Consider the following 13,841-nt stretch of genomic DNA (forward strand, 5'->3'; position numbering starts at 1 on the left):
CAAAAGTTTTTCCTTCGTCTTCAATTATTTATATATGTGGGAAGACACTCATGTTTCATGCTTTTTGTATGGGTGGCAGTGGGGGTGGGGGGTTAAATACTAATTATCATAGATAAAATAAACATACATGAAAGGTTAAGGATAATATGTATGTATCCAATATTATGTCATTCAACAATTTCATATTAGTGTCTTTTTGTAGGACTTGCTTGATTAAAATCCTTTATTTGGACTGACAGTTGGGTCATAAGGTAATGATTATTTGTGTATAAATTTTACTCAGTGTTCTTCATTATATACATGTTGGTATTTCAGGACCTTAGTCATCTTTCACTTAAAGAGCATGGAATATTTTGAGCAGGATTGTGCTGTGAAAAGTGAAAAAAGTGAAAAGTACTTAATATGAATATTGACATTTAAAACTTTTTGAAATTCCAAAATGCTTTGTGATTTTTTTTGCATTGTTTCCATTTCCACTACTACAGTTGTTAAAATGGATCTCTGCTTTTTCAGAATTAAGAAAATGAAAGTACACCCCGCATTTAGTAATATCTGATAAATAGGCCTATGCATGAATCATATGCCTCAGGACATTTCTTATTTTTCAACATGGTACATATATAAACATAGGCTACTTTAATTTATATATATATATATATATATATATATATATATATATATATATATATATATATATATATATATATACACAGTGAGGGAAAAAAGTATTTGATCCCCTGCTGATTTTGTACGTTTGCCCACTGACAAAGAAATGATCAGTCTATAATTTTAATGGTAGGTGTATTTTAACAGTGAGAGACAGAATAACAACAAATAAATCCAGAAAAATGCATTTCAAAAAAGTTATAAATTGATTTTCCCCACTGTATTTCATTAATAAAGAGCACTATTAATTACAACTAAGACTGTTACATACTGTGAATTCAGAGATTCGCTGACACTTTAAATGCTGCCATAAACATTTATAGATAAAAACTTGCCTCCTCAGAAGAGTAGACATTGTGATTAAAAAATAAACAATGTAACTTTAGCTCAGCCTCCTTATCATAATAACATTGTGTTGTGTCATCTAGCAAATGAACATTTCCATTGCAACTGTGTTTGCATAGCTTCTAATGGTAGTTTCCCTATTTATCTGCATGACCATGTTTCTCATTACATAGATTCCTTCCTGTGCTGTCATTATCATTTTCTCTTAGGACAAAACATCAAGTAGCTAACTTAATAAAAAGTTTTGTTATATTGCTCATAATTCTATGTATTAAAAAAAGAACTCTAATTGTTCCTCAGCAGCTTACATTTATATGGCAACACCCATATATGCAATTTACAGTAATCTTTTTAAGACTTGGTTTAAATGAAGCATTTTATATACTTTACATGAAAGCTATGCTATTGGAAGAAAGTTTCATTACAGAGGAATACATGCTTTGTTTGTTGTAATAATTTGTAAGTTGAACAAAACATATTTTACCTTGCATTGAAAATACAATTCTGTTGGTTTCTGTCCAATGTATTTCCTTTTACAAGTTTGGATTACACTAGAGTGTAGATTACTCTATATATAGGCTATTTACTCTGGATAAATGTACTCCAAATTAAATACATACATTGTATATGGATTCATACAGCAAATCTATATTTTCTTTCTTATTTATAATTCCATTTATTTGTTTTGTAGTTTAAATATACAGTGTGTACAGTGCTCCTTGGATAACACAGATGCTTTATACCTTTCAGAATGTTACAATACAGCATTGCATCTGTTGGTATTATAGTTATAGGGTTGTAGCTGTAAATTCAACAAAGCTGTATCCATAGACTTGTGAGTAATGGCAGTGAAGAAAGTCAGGAAGGAAAGATGAAAACCAGAGAAAGAAAGCAAGAGAGACGAGAATCACAAGTGGTCAAAACCAGGAGTGCAGGGTAGTAATGTAGAATGTAGATGAGCATTTAGTAGATCCATGTAGAGTGTGTTTTATTTTTTTAAGTTATTAACATTGTATGATGTGCCTTGGACACTGTATGTGTGGTCGAGGCAGTCGACTTTTAGCAATCAAAATTATGTAAAAACATTAACTACAGGTGTTAACACAATGCAGTGTATACAAGGGCCACAGTGTGAAGCAATAGAAAAGACAATCCTTTTACAGGGCTGAAAGTGCACTCTGGACAGTTATTATTATTACATTTCTTAGCAGATGCCCTTTTTCAGGGCAACTTACAATTGTTACAATATATCACATTATTTTTACATACAATTACTGATCTTATTTATTTTACAGTTGGGCAATTTTCAAATATGTAGATTGCTGTGCTGATGTCTTATTTCACAGTAAATATTAAGGATATTTACAAATTATATACTTTTGTAGACATAAGGTTATACTCTATTCTGCACAGTAAAACATCATATACTTATTTATATTTTACCTTTTTTAAGTTTTGTACCACAGATCTCATAACCAAACCCTGTCCCAAAACTAGAATTTAGGTAGGTAAATTTTAGATATTTAAACCTTAGTAATTAAGGATTTTGCTTCTAATTCTAGAAAATAATTAAAAATACTTTATGAATCTGAAACTTGAACAAATAAAACATGTTTTATTTTATTTTTTATTAAACCCTTAATGTGTGTCCCCCATTTTCCACATAAAATCTCATAACCGACATCCTAAGGAATTTTTGTGTGAAAACATAGCATTTCATTAAAGTTTTCTGAATGAGCTGAAAGATCAAGGCCTTATGTCAGTGAACACCACAGACACAGGTAAGGACTGCTTCATCTTTTCTTAGAGATATTAATGTTAAACTTAGAAGTGCCTCTTGGCACATTGTTGTAACGCATAACCAACACCCAAGGAACAAAATGAAACATATTTGACCAAAAACTGATTCTTTCTCAATGCTAATTTAGTTTAGTACAAGAACAAAAATGGGTGTCACATGCGTTAAAATGGACAAGAAAGTGGAATTTATCATAGCCAACACTTCAGGAGATAGAGAACGTGTTGGTTATGATAAGTTGGTGTCGGTTATTATTGTATAGTGTATTTTATTGAAATTCTTAGTTTAGTTGTTTGGTATTTAATGTTTTTATTTGTATGTGGTTTATAAAGCCAGTTTTAATGTTCATTATAATATTTATTATAATACCTACTAATGCCTGACCATGGACAGCAGTTGAAAATTAGCTTTGGCTAGAAACCTTGTATGCAGTGCATCTATTCTGTGTTTTTAACCTGTAACAATGTATACTGCATTGCCCATGGTAAATTAATTAATTAATTAAAATAAAAAGGGTAGTATGTTGGTTTTAGGTAGATTAGTCTGTGTGTGTGTGTTTTTTTTTGTTTTGTTAAATCATTTTAGAGGCCATGAAATGTAAAGCTAGTAGTGCAGTAGACATGTAGAAAGTACAGAGAGAAGAGAAAAAGAAACAGTGCATATAAAAATATAAGACTCCCATTCAATAGCAGTTTCATTCATTTCAGGATTAATGAGCTGCAGGTTCTTGGACATACCTGTATGTTAATTATTACAGCTCATAAACCTCATGTAGATCAAACTACTATGCAAACATTGTTTTATTTATTTTTATGCATTATAGGATTGAGTTGTTTACTTTAATCTTGTAAAGTGATAGTTTTATTTCCAAGACCTATCTAAAAAAAACTAATTGTCATCACTAACACCATGATGCCCTAACCATCACCAGGCATTCATAATTGACATTCATGTGAAAAATATCACTTATGCAAAATATAACAGGAAAATGTAAAATATAATGCTCTAGTTATTTTCTACTATACTATATTTTCTACAGTACTTTATATCTATCTAAAGTTTATTCATAGAACATCAATGGTGTTCTCCTACAAAAATTATTGATGGGTCAGTTATGATACAAAACCTGAAATAAAAATAAATAAATATGTTCATACAAAATATTGTACATTGTAGAGAATAAAAAGAAACATTCCAGAAATAAGTTTTGTAACACTTTTGTGCAGCAGCATCAGATTTAATTGTATTTTATAATAAGTGTCGGTTATGAGATTTAGGGAGGGATTTGGTAAACTTAATAAGAAAAATCGATTTAAATAGAAAATTGATGTGCAAATATTTGAATGCCAAACTTTAAAGTGCCCTAAACATGAAAATGTTTCTAAAAATAAAAAATAAAATAAAAAATTAAGTTTTGTTTTTCAGCCCAATCTACATTAGGGTTGGCCGAGCGCCGGCTCCGAAGCCCGGAGCCAGCTCCAGGACCCGGAGCCGGAGCGGAGCTGGACAGTTTTTGTTAGTTGTGCTCCGGAGCCAGAGCGGAGCTGGAGCTGGCAGTGCTGGAGCCGGAGCAGAGCTCATCATAAGAACATAAGAAAGTTTACAAATGAGAGGATGCCATTCGACCCATCGTGCTTGTTTGGTGTCCATTAATAACTAAGTGATCCAAGGATCCTATCCAGTCTATGTTCCCAAATTTTCAGCATCTACCACATTGCTGTGGAGTTTGTTCCAGATTGTGACTAGTCTCTGTGTAAAGAAGCGTCTCCTGTTTTCAGTTTTGAATGCCTTCTAGCCCAATGTCCATTTGTGTCCCCGGGTGTGTGTGTCCCTGCTGATCTGGAAAAGCTCCTCTGGTTTGATGTGGTTGATGCCCTTCATGATTTTGAAGACTTGGATCAAGCCCCCACGTAGTCTTCTCTGTTCCAGGGTGAAAAGGTTCTGTTCCCTCAGTCTCTCGGAGTAGGACATTCCCTTCAGACCTGGAATAAGTCTGGTTGCTCTTCTCTGAACTGCCTCTAGAGCAGCAATATCCTTCTTGAAGTGTGGTGCCCAGAACTGTACACAGTATTCCAGATTAGGTCTAACTAGTGCATTGTACAGTCTTAACATTACTTCCCTTGTTTTAAATTCTACACTTTTGACAATATACCCTAACATTCTGTTTGCCTTTTTTATTGCTTCCCCACACTGTTTGGATGGAGAAAGTGAGCAGTCCACATAGACTCCTAGGTCTTTCTCATGCGATACTTCATCTAGTTCTATTCCTCCCATAGTGTAATTATAATGGACATTTTTGTTACCTGCATGTATTACCTTGCACTTGTCCACATTGAATTTCATCTGCCAGGTGTCAGCCCACAACTGAATGTTATCCAAGTCCCTTTGAATTGGCTGTGCTGTCGAGATTGTATCTGCTGAGCCACCTATTTTAGTATAATCGGCAAATTTGACAAGTTTGCTAACTATCCCAGAGTCCAGATCATTAATATAGATTAGAAAAAGCAAAGGCCCTAGTACTATCCCTATGGAACTCCACTAACAACCTCACTCCAGTTAGAAGCGACTCCTCTAATCGACACCCTCTGTTTCCTATACATCATCCAGTTCATAATCCATCTACTTACATTACCCTGAATGCCTACAGCTTCCAATTTGAGGATCAGTCTTTGGTGTGGAACCGTATCAACAGCTTTCTGAAAATCTAAGTATATCATATCATATGCTTCCAACATTTTGCAGGTGAGACTGATTGGTCTATAATTTCCTGGCTCAGTTTTGTCCCCTTTCTTGTGGATTGGTATGACATTTGCCATCTTCCAGTCAGTTGGCATATCCCCTGTTCTAAGTGTCTTTTTGTTACAAAGTTTTGGTACAAATTTCTACTGAGCCTCAAGTAGTATATTCTTAAAATAAAACCATCCATTTTCAACTGAATCTGTATCCAGTGTGCTCCAGTCTACCTCTTCTAAGTGCCGCCTCATACCTTCAAGATTTGCTTTTCTGAAATTGTAGACCATTGTTTTAGACTTGGGCCTTGTTTTTTGAAAGAATGCCTCAAAGCTAACCATGTTGTAATCACAATTTGCCATTGGTTCTCTAACTAGTGTCCCTCTGACTCTATCTTGGTCATTTGAAAATATCAAGTCAATGCATGCACTCTCCCTGGTTGGTTCCCAGACAAATTGAATTAGAAAGCAGTCATTTACCATCTCAACCATTTCTATTTCTGCTTCTGTAGTCCCAACCGGGCTTTCCCAGTCTATGTTTGGGAAATTGAAATCCCCCATTATAACAGCCACATCCTTGCTACATGCAGTCCTGATTACACTGTACAATGCAACATCTTGCTGACTATCTGAGGTACAAACATTTCAGGACTTTCCTACTAGCGGGTTCCCTTTGTCTTCTTTCCTTAGAGGAACATCTCCCATTGTCAGAGCTCCCTGCCCCCCTGGTCCCTAGTTTAAATGATTCTCAATTTCTCTGCCCATATGCTCTCCCAATGCATTAGCCCCCCTTCTGTTTAGATGTAGACCATCCGGTTTGTACAGGTCCCATCTATCCCAGAAAAAAGGCCAATGCTCCATAAACCTAAACCCCTCTTCCCTACACCAAGATTTCAACCATGTGTTAAACTTTCTAATCTCTGCCTGTCTCCCTGGCCTGGCACTTGGTACCAGAAGTATTTTGGAGAAAACTACCATGGAGGTTCTGCTCTTTAGTTTTGTTCCTAACTCTTTAAATTGGTCTTGTAGAACCTCTGTCCTACCTTTTCCTATGTAATTGGTTCCAATGTGGACCATGACCAGTGGATTCCCCCCGGCTTTGGCCAGTAGCCCGTCTACTAGTTTAGGGAGATCTGCAACCTGAGCACCAGGCAGGCAAGATACCATGCAGGTCTCCTTATCACTAGAGCACACTGTGTGATCTACACCTCTAAGAATTGAGTCTCCTACTATAACTACCTTCCTCTTCTTGGGGGGAGTGGGCACCATGGTGCTCTGGTGCTCAACTGCCCCCCCCACGACAACGTTCACAAATGAAACCTTCTTGGATGAGTTCATCCAGGAAGGCAATCATTCTGCAAACCTGACACTGTAGTGGCCACAAGCTTCTAAATCTTAGTTTTTTTTTTTTTTTTTTTTAAGTCCTTTGGTTCCTGTTGCCTAGTTAACTGCTTACCTTTTGAGACCGAGAAACATCGCAGCTCTTTCTCAACAGCTACTTTAAGTAGCTTTTGTCTACCGACCTCCAATTCACACCTAACTGGCCACACCTGGCTCCTCCTGCAACAGAATTCCTGCTAGTCCTAGACAGAAACTCCCTTCTACAACCTGTTTACTTTCACCAACTCAGCAGCTGAACTGAATTGACTTCAATTTAGGCAAACAACAGACAATGCTAACCTCAATTTAGGCAAACTTAAAACAAAATGAGCGATGCTAAGACTGATCTGAAACTAGTCAAACAACAAGATTGCTGCCTCTCACCTGTACTTTCCTGTGTCTCTCTGTTGCAACTTGTAAATACTTCTGTTTCATCAGAGCACTCTGGAGCCTTGAGCCAGAGCTGAGGTCATGGAGCTGCTCCACTCTTTCCCCCTTCCATTACCCAGATATTCAGTCCAGTTGTCTTAAATTAACAAAATATAAGACTTCATAGGTATTGTTGTGTGTTGGGGGTTATAAATTAAGATCAGTTCCCACTCCAGCTATTAGTACACAATACATTATTTTGTATTAATTGTAATTATATGAAACCTTCACTTTCTCACACCTCTCACTTTCTAGAAGTGATTCTATAATCTCAGGGCATCTTTCATAAACCACTTGCAACAGAAGTAAAGTCCATTTTAACTCTAAAGTTTTAACTATTTCCAAATTATTTTATTCCAACCAAATTCTTCATCTGCCTAAATCAGGGGTGGGGAACCTTTTTCTTATCAGGGGCCATTCGAGTGTTCACAAATGTATTCATGGGCCACAACCTTAATTAATACACCTGCATCAAAACATTAATACAGATGAAACTTACATTCTAATGCAAGAACAAATCACTTTTTTCTAAACGCATACACTGCAGTCAAAACATAAATAACTATATAGCCTACAATAAGCAATAAGCTCAAAAACGGCATACAGTAAGATAATGAAACAAGTGTAAACGTAAATATTGGAATAATGCTCAAAAGCAATAGACTATTTACTATATATTTAGCCTGCATACCTGACAGCTCGGGACAGTCCACACAGGACACGTTTCTCCACTTTCCCTGCATGAGCTAGTACCTCACACTGCATTTTGACAGCCCTCTCCAGGTGAACACTTTTTACTCCACGAATATATAGAATCGCAATAAATGCTCCTCCGCTGATAATGTCCATGAATCATTATTTTACGTGCGATGTGCCTGCGTTATTGCACTCTGTACTATGTACTGTAAATAGCAATCACGTATTGATCAGTAGAGTAAAAGCACTCATTGTTTCACTCACAGTGTTTTCACAATCAGTCATGTTCATATACATGGCATGTCCAAAACGAGCTCTCTTCAATCTCCGTTTCGAATCCATGTTTATTTGCGGGTAATCACTGTATCCACTCAATCTGACTACAGTTGTAAGAAAACTCCTGTAATGCTGTACAATGTGTGAGTTTTTCAAGCACATGAAAGACTGTAGACAGGTAGAGATCACCACTTGAGTGCCAGACTGACTCTATTGTAAAGGACAGGTAGGATTATGGGTTATATTTGAGTTATTATATATTTTAATGACCGGTGAAAATAACCCGATTTTGGCTATTCTAGGTAAATGTGTTTATTTATTTCTGTGTTTATGCAGTTAAAACGCAGTAGAGATGTCTATTACATAAGCTCGGCACTTCTAGTGTTAAGTGTATGTCACAGAAATTATTTTTTTCAAATGGACTCTAGGGCCAGCCTTAGGGGCCGTATACGGCCCGGAGGCCGGACGTTTCCCACCCCTGGCCTAAATGATATAGCCATCTGTTATCTGAAATGTCCTGACTAGTTTGTCCAAAAGTTGGTTGCCAGGGAGTTAAGGTCACATGCAGAGTCGTGCCCCTTGCACCTTGTTTGTACATACACTACATGGCCAAAAGTATGTGGACACCTGCTCATCAAACATCTCCTTCCAAATCATGGGCATTAATATGGAGTTGGTCCCCCTTTTGATGCAATAACAGCCTCCACTCTTCTGGGAAGGCTTTCCACTTTCCCTCCTGTTGAGGGGATTTCAGCCACAAGAGCATTAGTGAGGTTGGGCACTGTGCAGGCCAGTCAAGTTCTTCCACACCAATCTCGACAAACAATTTCTGTATGGACCTCACTTTGTGCACGAGTTGTCATGTTGAAACAGGAAAGGGCTTCCCCAAACTGTGCTACAGCATCACAATCCCTTCAGTGGGACTAAGGGGCCGAGCCCTGAGACCATTATTCCTCCTCCAAACTTTACAGTTGGTCTATGCATTCGTGCAGGAGATCATGGAGATCTTAGGCTTGTGAGGCCGCTCGGTCATGGAAACCAATTTCATGAAGCTCCTGACAAACAGTTCTTCTGCTGACGTTGCTTCCAGAGGCAGTTTGGCACTCGGAAGTGATTGTTGCAACCAACGAAATACTATTTTTATGCGCTACGTACTTCAGCACTCAACAGTCCCGTTCTGTGAGATTGTGTAGCCGACCACTTCACGGCTGAGCTGTTGTTTCCTCTTAACAATAACAGCACTTACAGCTCACCAGGGCAGCTTTAGCAAGGCAGAAATTAAAAAAATTGCCTTTATAGGTGGCATCCTATAACGGTTGAGCTCTCAGTAAAGTTCATTCTACTGCCAATGCTTGTCTAAGGAGATTGCTGTGTGGCTTGATTTTACAGTGGCTCTCGAAAGTATTCACCCCTCTTGGTTTTTTCCACATGTCATTGTGTTACAACATGAAATCAGAATGGAGTTTTTGCCACTGATCAACACCAAAAATTTCCATAATGTCAAAGTGAAAAATATGATCTGCATTTTTTTCGAAATGAATTACAAATACAAAACAGAAAATAATTGAATGCATAAGTAATCACCCATTCAGTCAATATTTGTGGATAAGTCTGGACACAGCAATGTTTGTCCATTCGTCTTTGCAAAATTGCTCAAGCTCCATCAAGTTGGATGGGGACTTTTGGTGAACAGCAATGTTCAACTCTTTCCACATATTCACAATTGGATTGAGTGGACTCAGAGTCTCCCACATGCCAAATACACTAATTAGAAGGGGTGTCCACATACTGTTGGCCATGTAGTGTACAAATACTGGACAGTCCACTAAAATAGTGACAGGCTGGTAACCCTGATTGCCACAGACATCTTTACAATTTTCTGCTTTTTCATGTTTGAATGGTTAAACAGATGTTTGTTATTAATATTTTAGGAAGTAAAAAATAAATAATTATTTATAACGTTGGCATCCTAGTTTGCACTGTTTTTTGTGGCTCCGGAGCTGGAGCTGGTTAAAAGCAGCCGGAGCTGGAGCCACAGTGTGGAGCTGCATTGGAGCCGCTCCGGAGCTGGAGCTGGGGCTGCTGGAGCCGGCCTGGAGCTGGAGCAGGGGGTCTCCATCAGCTCTGGAGCCAGCCTGGAGCTGGAGCTGAACCTCTGGAGCCACTCCGGAGCCGGAGCCAGCAAACCCGGAGCACTGCCAACACTAATCTACATAGTTATTTGAAAGTACCTTGCTTAAGGGTATAACAGCAGTGTCACCCACCTGCTATTAAACCCACGACTCCAGAGCCCTAACTGCTACTCTACACTGCTTCCCACCATGTAAATTTAGAGAAACATTTATTTTAATTAGTAGCAATATAGGTGTAATATAATTAACTACTACAACATTATTCTAAAAAGGTGTTTGAAGGAGGAGGCAGTTACTATCCAAAATAGCAATTGCTTGTGGGAGTCGTAAGGTTGGAAATCAATGTCAGTGATGTAATCTGGTTCATACTACTGTTCGGAAGCCCTTTTTCACATTGATAATTCAGCCCAAAATAATTTACCCTCAGAATGTGAAATGTGAACCTCCACAAAAACATGACAATATCTCAAGCAGCAGTGAGCATTTGCTTTATTGGAAAAGTATTTGGACCAAGGCCTGAAATAACTGAGAATGCATCTATTTGGAAATCAGAAGGATTATTTGTGTGACTCCATAAAGTTATAAGTGGGCATTCGAACACAGACTATTATAATTTTTTTCTAGGGAATTAAATGAATGCAGATCTTGTTGTGTTTCTTCCTCAGCTTGGTGAGATTGAGAGTGACTGGCTTCGTGAGTTTTTCAAGGTGAGTTGAAAATGGAAAAGACAAACCAAAATAATACATTTATAAAAATCGAATGTATTTTTTTCTATAAAGATCTGTTATGACTAAGAAAAACTATTATTATTTGTCAAAATAATTAATTTTGTGTACATTTACAAATAGCCCCTCACCTAGACTATGGGCTAAATTAATTTAAACTTAGACACATCTACTAATTGTCACCCTGGATAAGGGCGTCTGCCAAGAAATAATAATAATAATAATTGCAAATAAAGCAGTAGTAGATTATGTTATGTTATTATGCACTTATGTTATGTTATGGGAGTAAGAAATAATCCTCTGTCAAATAAATGAACACAAAAATGTAACTGTAACGTGCAGTTAATGGTTGGATGTAATTCCTTAAATTCCAGCCTAGTGTATCTGTGTATTTAGTAATATTCACACTAGCTTCATCTTATTTGAACAAAATACAAGATTATATTTAATTTATTTTATTTATTTAGCCAATAGCTTTATCTAAAGTTACCCGTATACTGCATACAGCCTACACAACATTGTAAGGGGTTACAAAAAAACTACAACAATATTGTTATTGCCTTTTACCAGGCAAGTCAATAGGATATTTCACCTTAACTATACTCAGGGAGTATTTTGGGTTGTTTTAAAGTGATCAATTTATATAATAATGCTCAATTTCTTCTGTCTCCCAAAATAAGTTCACATTCTTATTAAAATGGAGGACTGTGATAAATTATAGTAATTATATTGTTAACATATATTTAGCTGTGCTGACCATTGTTGTCCATTGCTCACTGTAGCCTATATAGACATTATTCTTGTGTAAATCTGTAACCCTGCTAATGCACTTTTCCTTTTCATCAACTTCATATACAATTTATAAAGAAACCACTAGATGGTGGCATATAGTTACTTATAATTTATAAAAAATATTACCACTGACTTTTGTTATATTAAATTATAGTGTTGCAGTGTTGGTGTTGTTGATTGTTTGATCTTGAGTTTTATTTTATTATAATAGATGTATTTGATTTCTTTGAAGATTGGTTGCATTGTTCTAAGATTAATGTCTTATGTCTCCCCTCCCTTAATCCATGAAGGCCTGCAAATTGATTCATACTGTATTACTGCAAGCAAAGAAAGGGTTGATCCTTTCTGTGTAGCAGAAGCCATACAAGTTTATGGAATTGAAGGATAGCTCTTCTTATTGAAGGATATATATGTTATGATCTGCTGGTTGCTAAATGTACTTCTCTTAAAATAATAGTAGCTTGGCATAAATGTATTTGTTGGATTGGAAGTACCATCTCAGGCACAACTTCAAATGCCCAATCCATGCCCAAATGAGTGATAAGCTTGCCATCCCATCCCCATCCCCTAACACAGGGCTGGGAAATACTCTATCAAGTGAATAATGTCACCGTAACTCACACACATTTTTAGACCTCTTGAGTATGAGTAGAAAGCAGGTAATGGGGATGATGATGGATTTTCTAAATACGGTAGTGTCCTTTCCTTGTATGTCTGCAGACTGTTCACACCTACAAGCCTCGCTTTGTTGCCCTGCATTTCCAGGAAGTGGGAGGGAAGGACTACATGCTGAACATGGGCCATGCAGAAAACTTCTTCTGGTAGGACCTGCTAGGGGATCGGACCAAATGTATACACATCTTTCACAGGTAGGGTGACCACCTGTGTATCCTGCGATTATGCAGCCAGGTGGTCACCTCAACCTCTTGTATTAGTTAATATTCACCTTTGTTTTTTCCTGGTATTTAACAAAAAACAGTACTGTGATACCAACCAGTGACCACATTTCATACAGTCCAATGTTGTAATGACAGCATGATGTCCAATTTGTATTTTTTTCTCAAAATGTGCAAATTCCGTTATTCTTGGAAATTGGAATTTCCCACTGTTAATGATCTCAGTGTTCTGCCATTATTTTTGTTATAGCACATTTAGATTAAAACATGAATGTGTGTCATCCTTTTTTATTTTCTTGTAAATTGTCTATGGTTTTAAATACTAATGCAAATAATTGTAGTTCAGAATATGCAAATACCAAGTGAAATGCAAATAGTTAAAGGTTTTTCATTTAAATGCAATTAAATACTTTGCTTAGAATAGAGATCAAATATCTGATCCCCTCCCTTTATTTTTTCAGGCATGCAGAATAATGGTCTATCAATCCTGGTTCTGTGCATTTACTAAATAAATTGCTTTTTGATTCTGATGTCTTTTACTCCATGTTTAGGACTCTTCGGTCTTTTCTTTTAATGCATCAATATATGTATTACCCTTTATACTCATCATAATTAGTTTTTATTTTTCTAATTTTGTATATGTTGATTTCATAATTGTGAATTTGATTACTATAGTGAGTGGCTGCAGGGACATTAAGGGCATAGCAATTGAATTACACTAAATTCTTTTTATTCTTATTATTATCACCTGTATCTGTGCATCATTAATTGGTGTTTAGGCAGGCTTCAGAGAGCAATGAATAATAAGGAAGTTGAGGACAGACTGAACATAATTCTGTTTCTTTAATGTCATAATAAAACACACATTTAGCTCTATATTTCTGAAACAAATGATGGAAAAGTGCTAAAAAAACAACAACTCTAAACTGCAGTTGGATGATTCAGATTCAGAGCAATACACAGTAATAATGTATTAA

The 13,841-nt window shown here is 36.6% G+C and overlaps 1 protein-coding gene across 2 annotated transcripts in view; it reads left to right on the top strand.

Moving 5' to 3' along the window:
* The window catches only part of inpp5l (inositol polyphosphate-5-phosphatase L), an 86,902-nt gene that overhangs the window by 7,130 nt on the left and 65,931 nt on the right, over positions 1–13,841 (top strand). For both annotated transcript variants that reach the window (XM_066714549.1, XM_066714550.1), the window contains exons 2-3: positions 11,117–11,158; positions 12,689–12,789. In XM_066714549.1, the coding sequence (XP_066570646.1) occupies positions 11,117–11,158; positions 12,689–12,789 (143 nt within the window). The remainder of the gene's footprint in view (positions 1–11,116; positions 11,159–12,688; positions 12,790–13,841) is intronic.

Source organism: Amia ocellicauda, chromosome 9, assembly GCF_036373705.1.
Source record: "Amia ocellicauda isolate fAmiCal2 chromosome 9, fAmiCal2.hap1, whole genome shotgun sequence".
In the NCBI taxonomy this organism is placed as follows: Eukaryota; Metazoa; Chordata; class Actinopteri; order Amiiformes; family Amiidae; genus Amia; species Amia ocellicauda.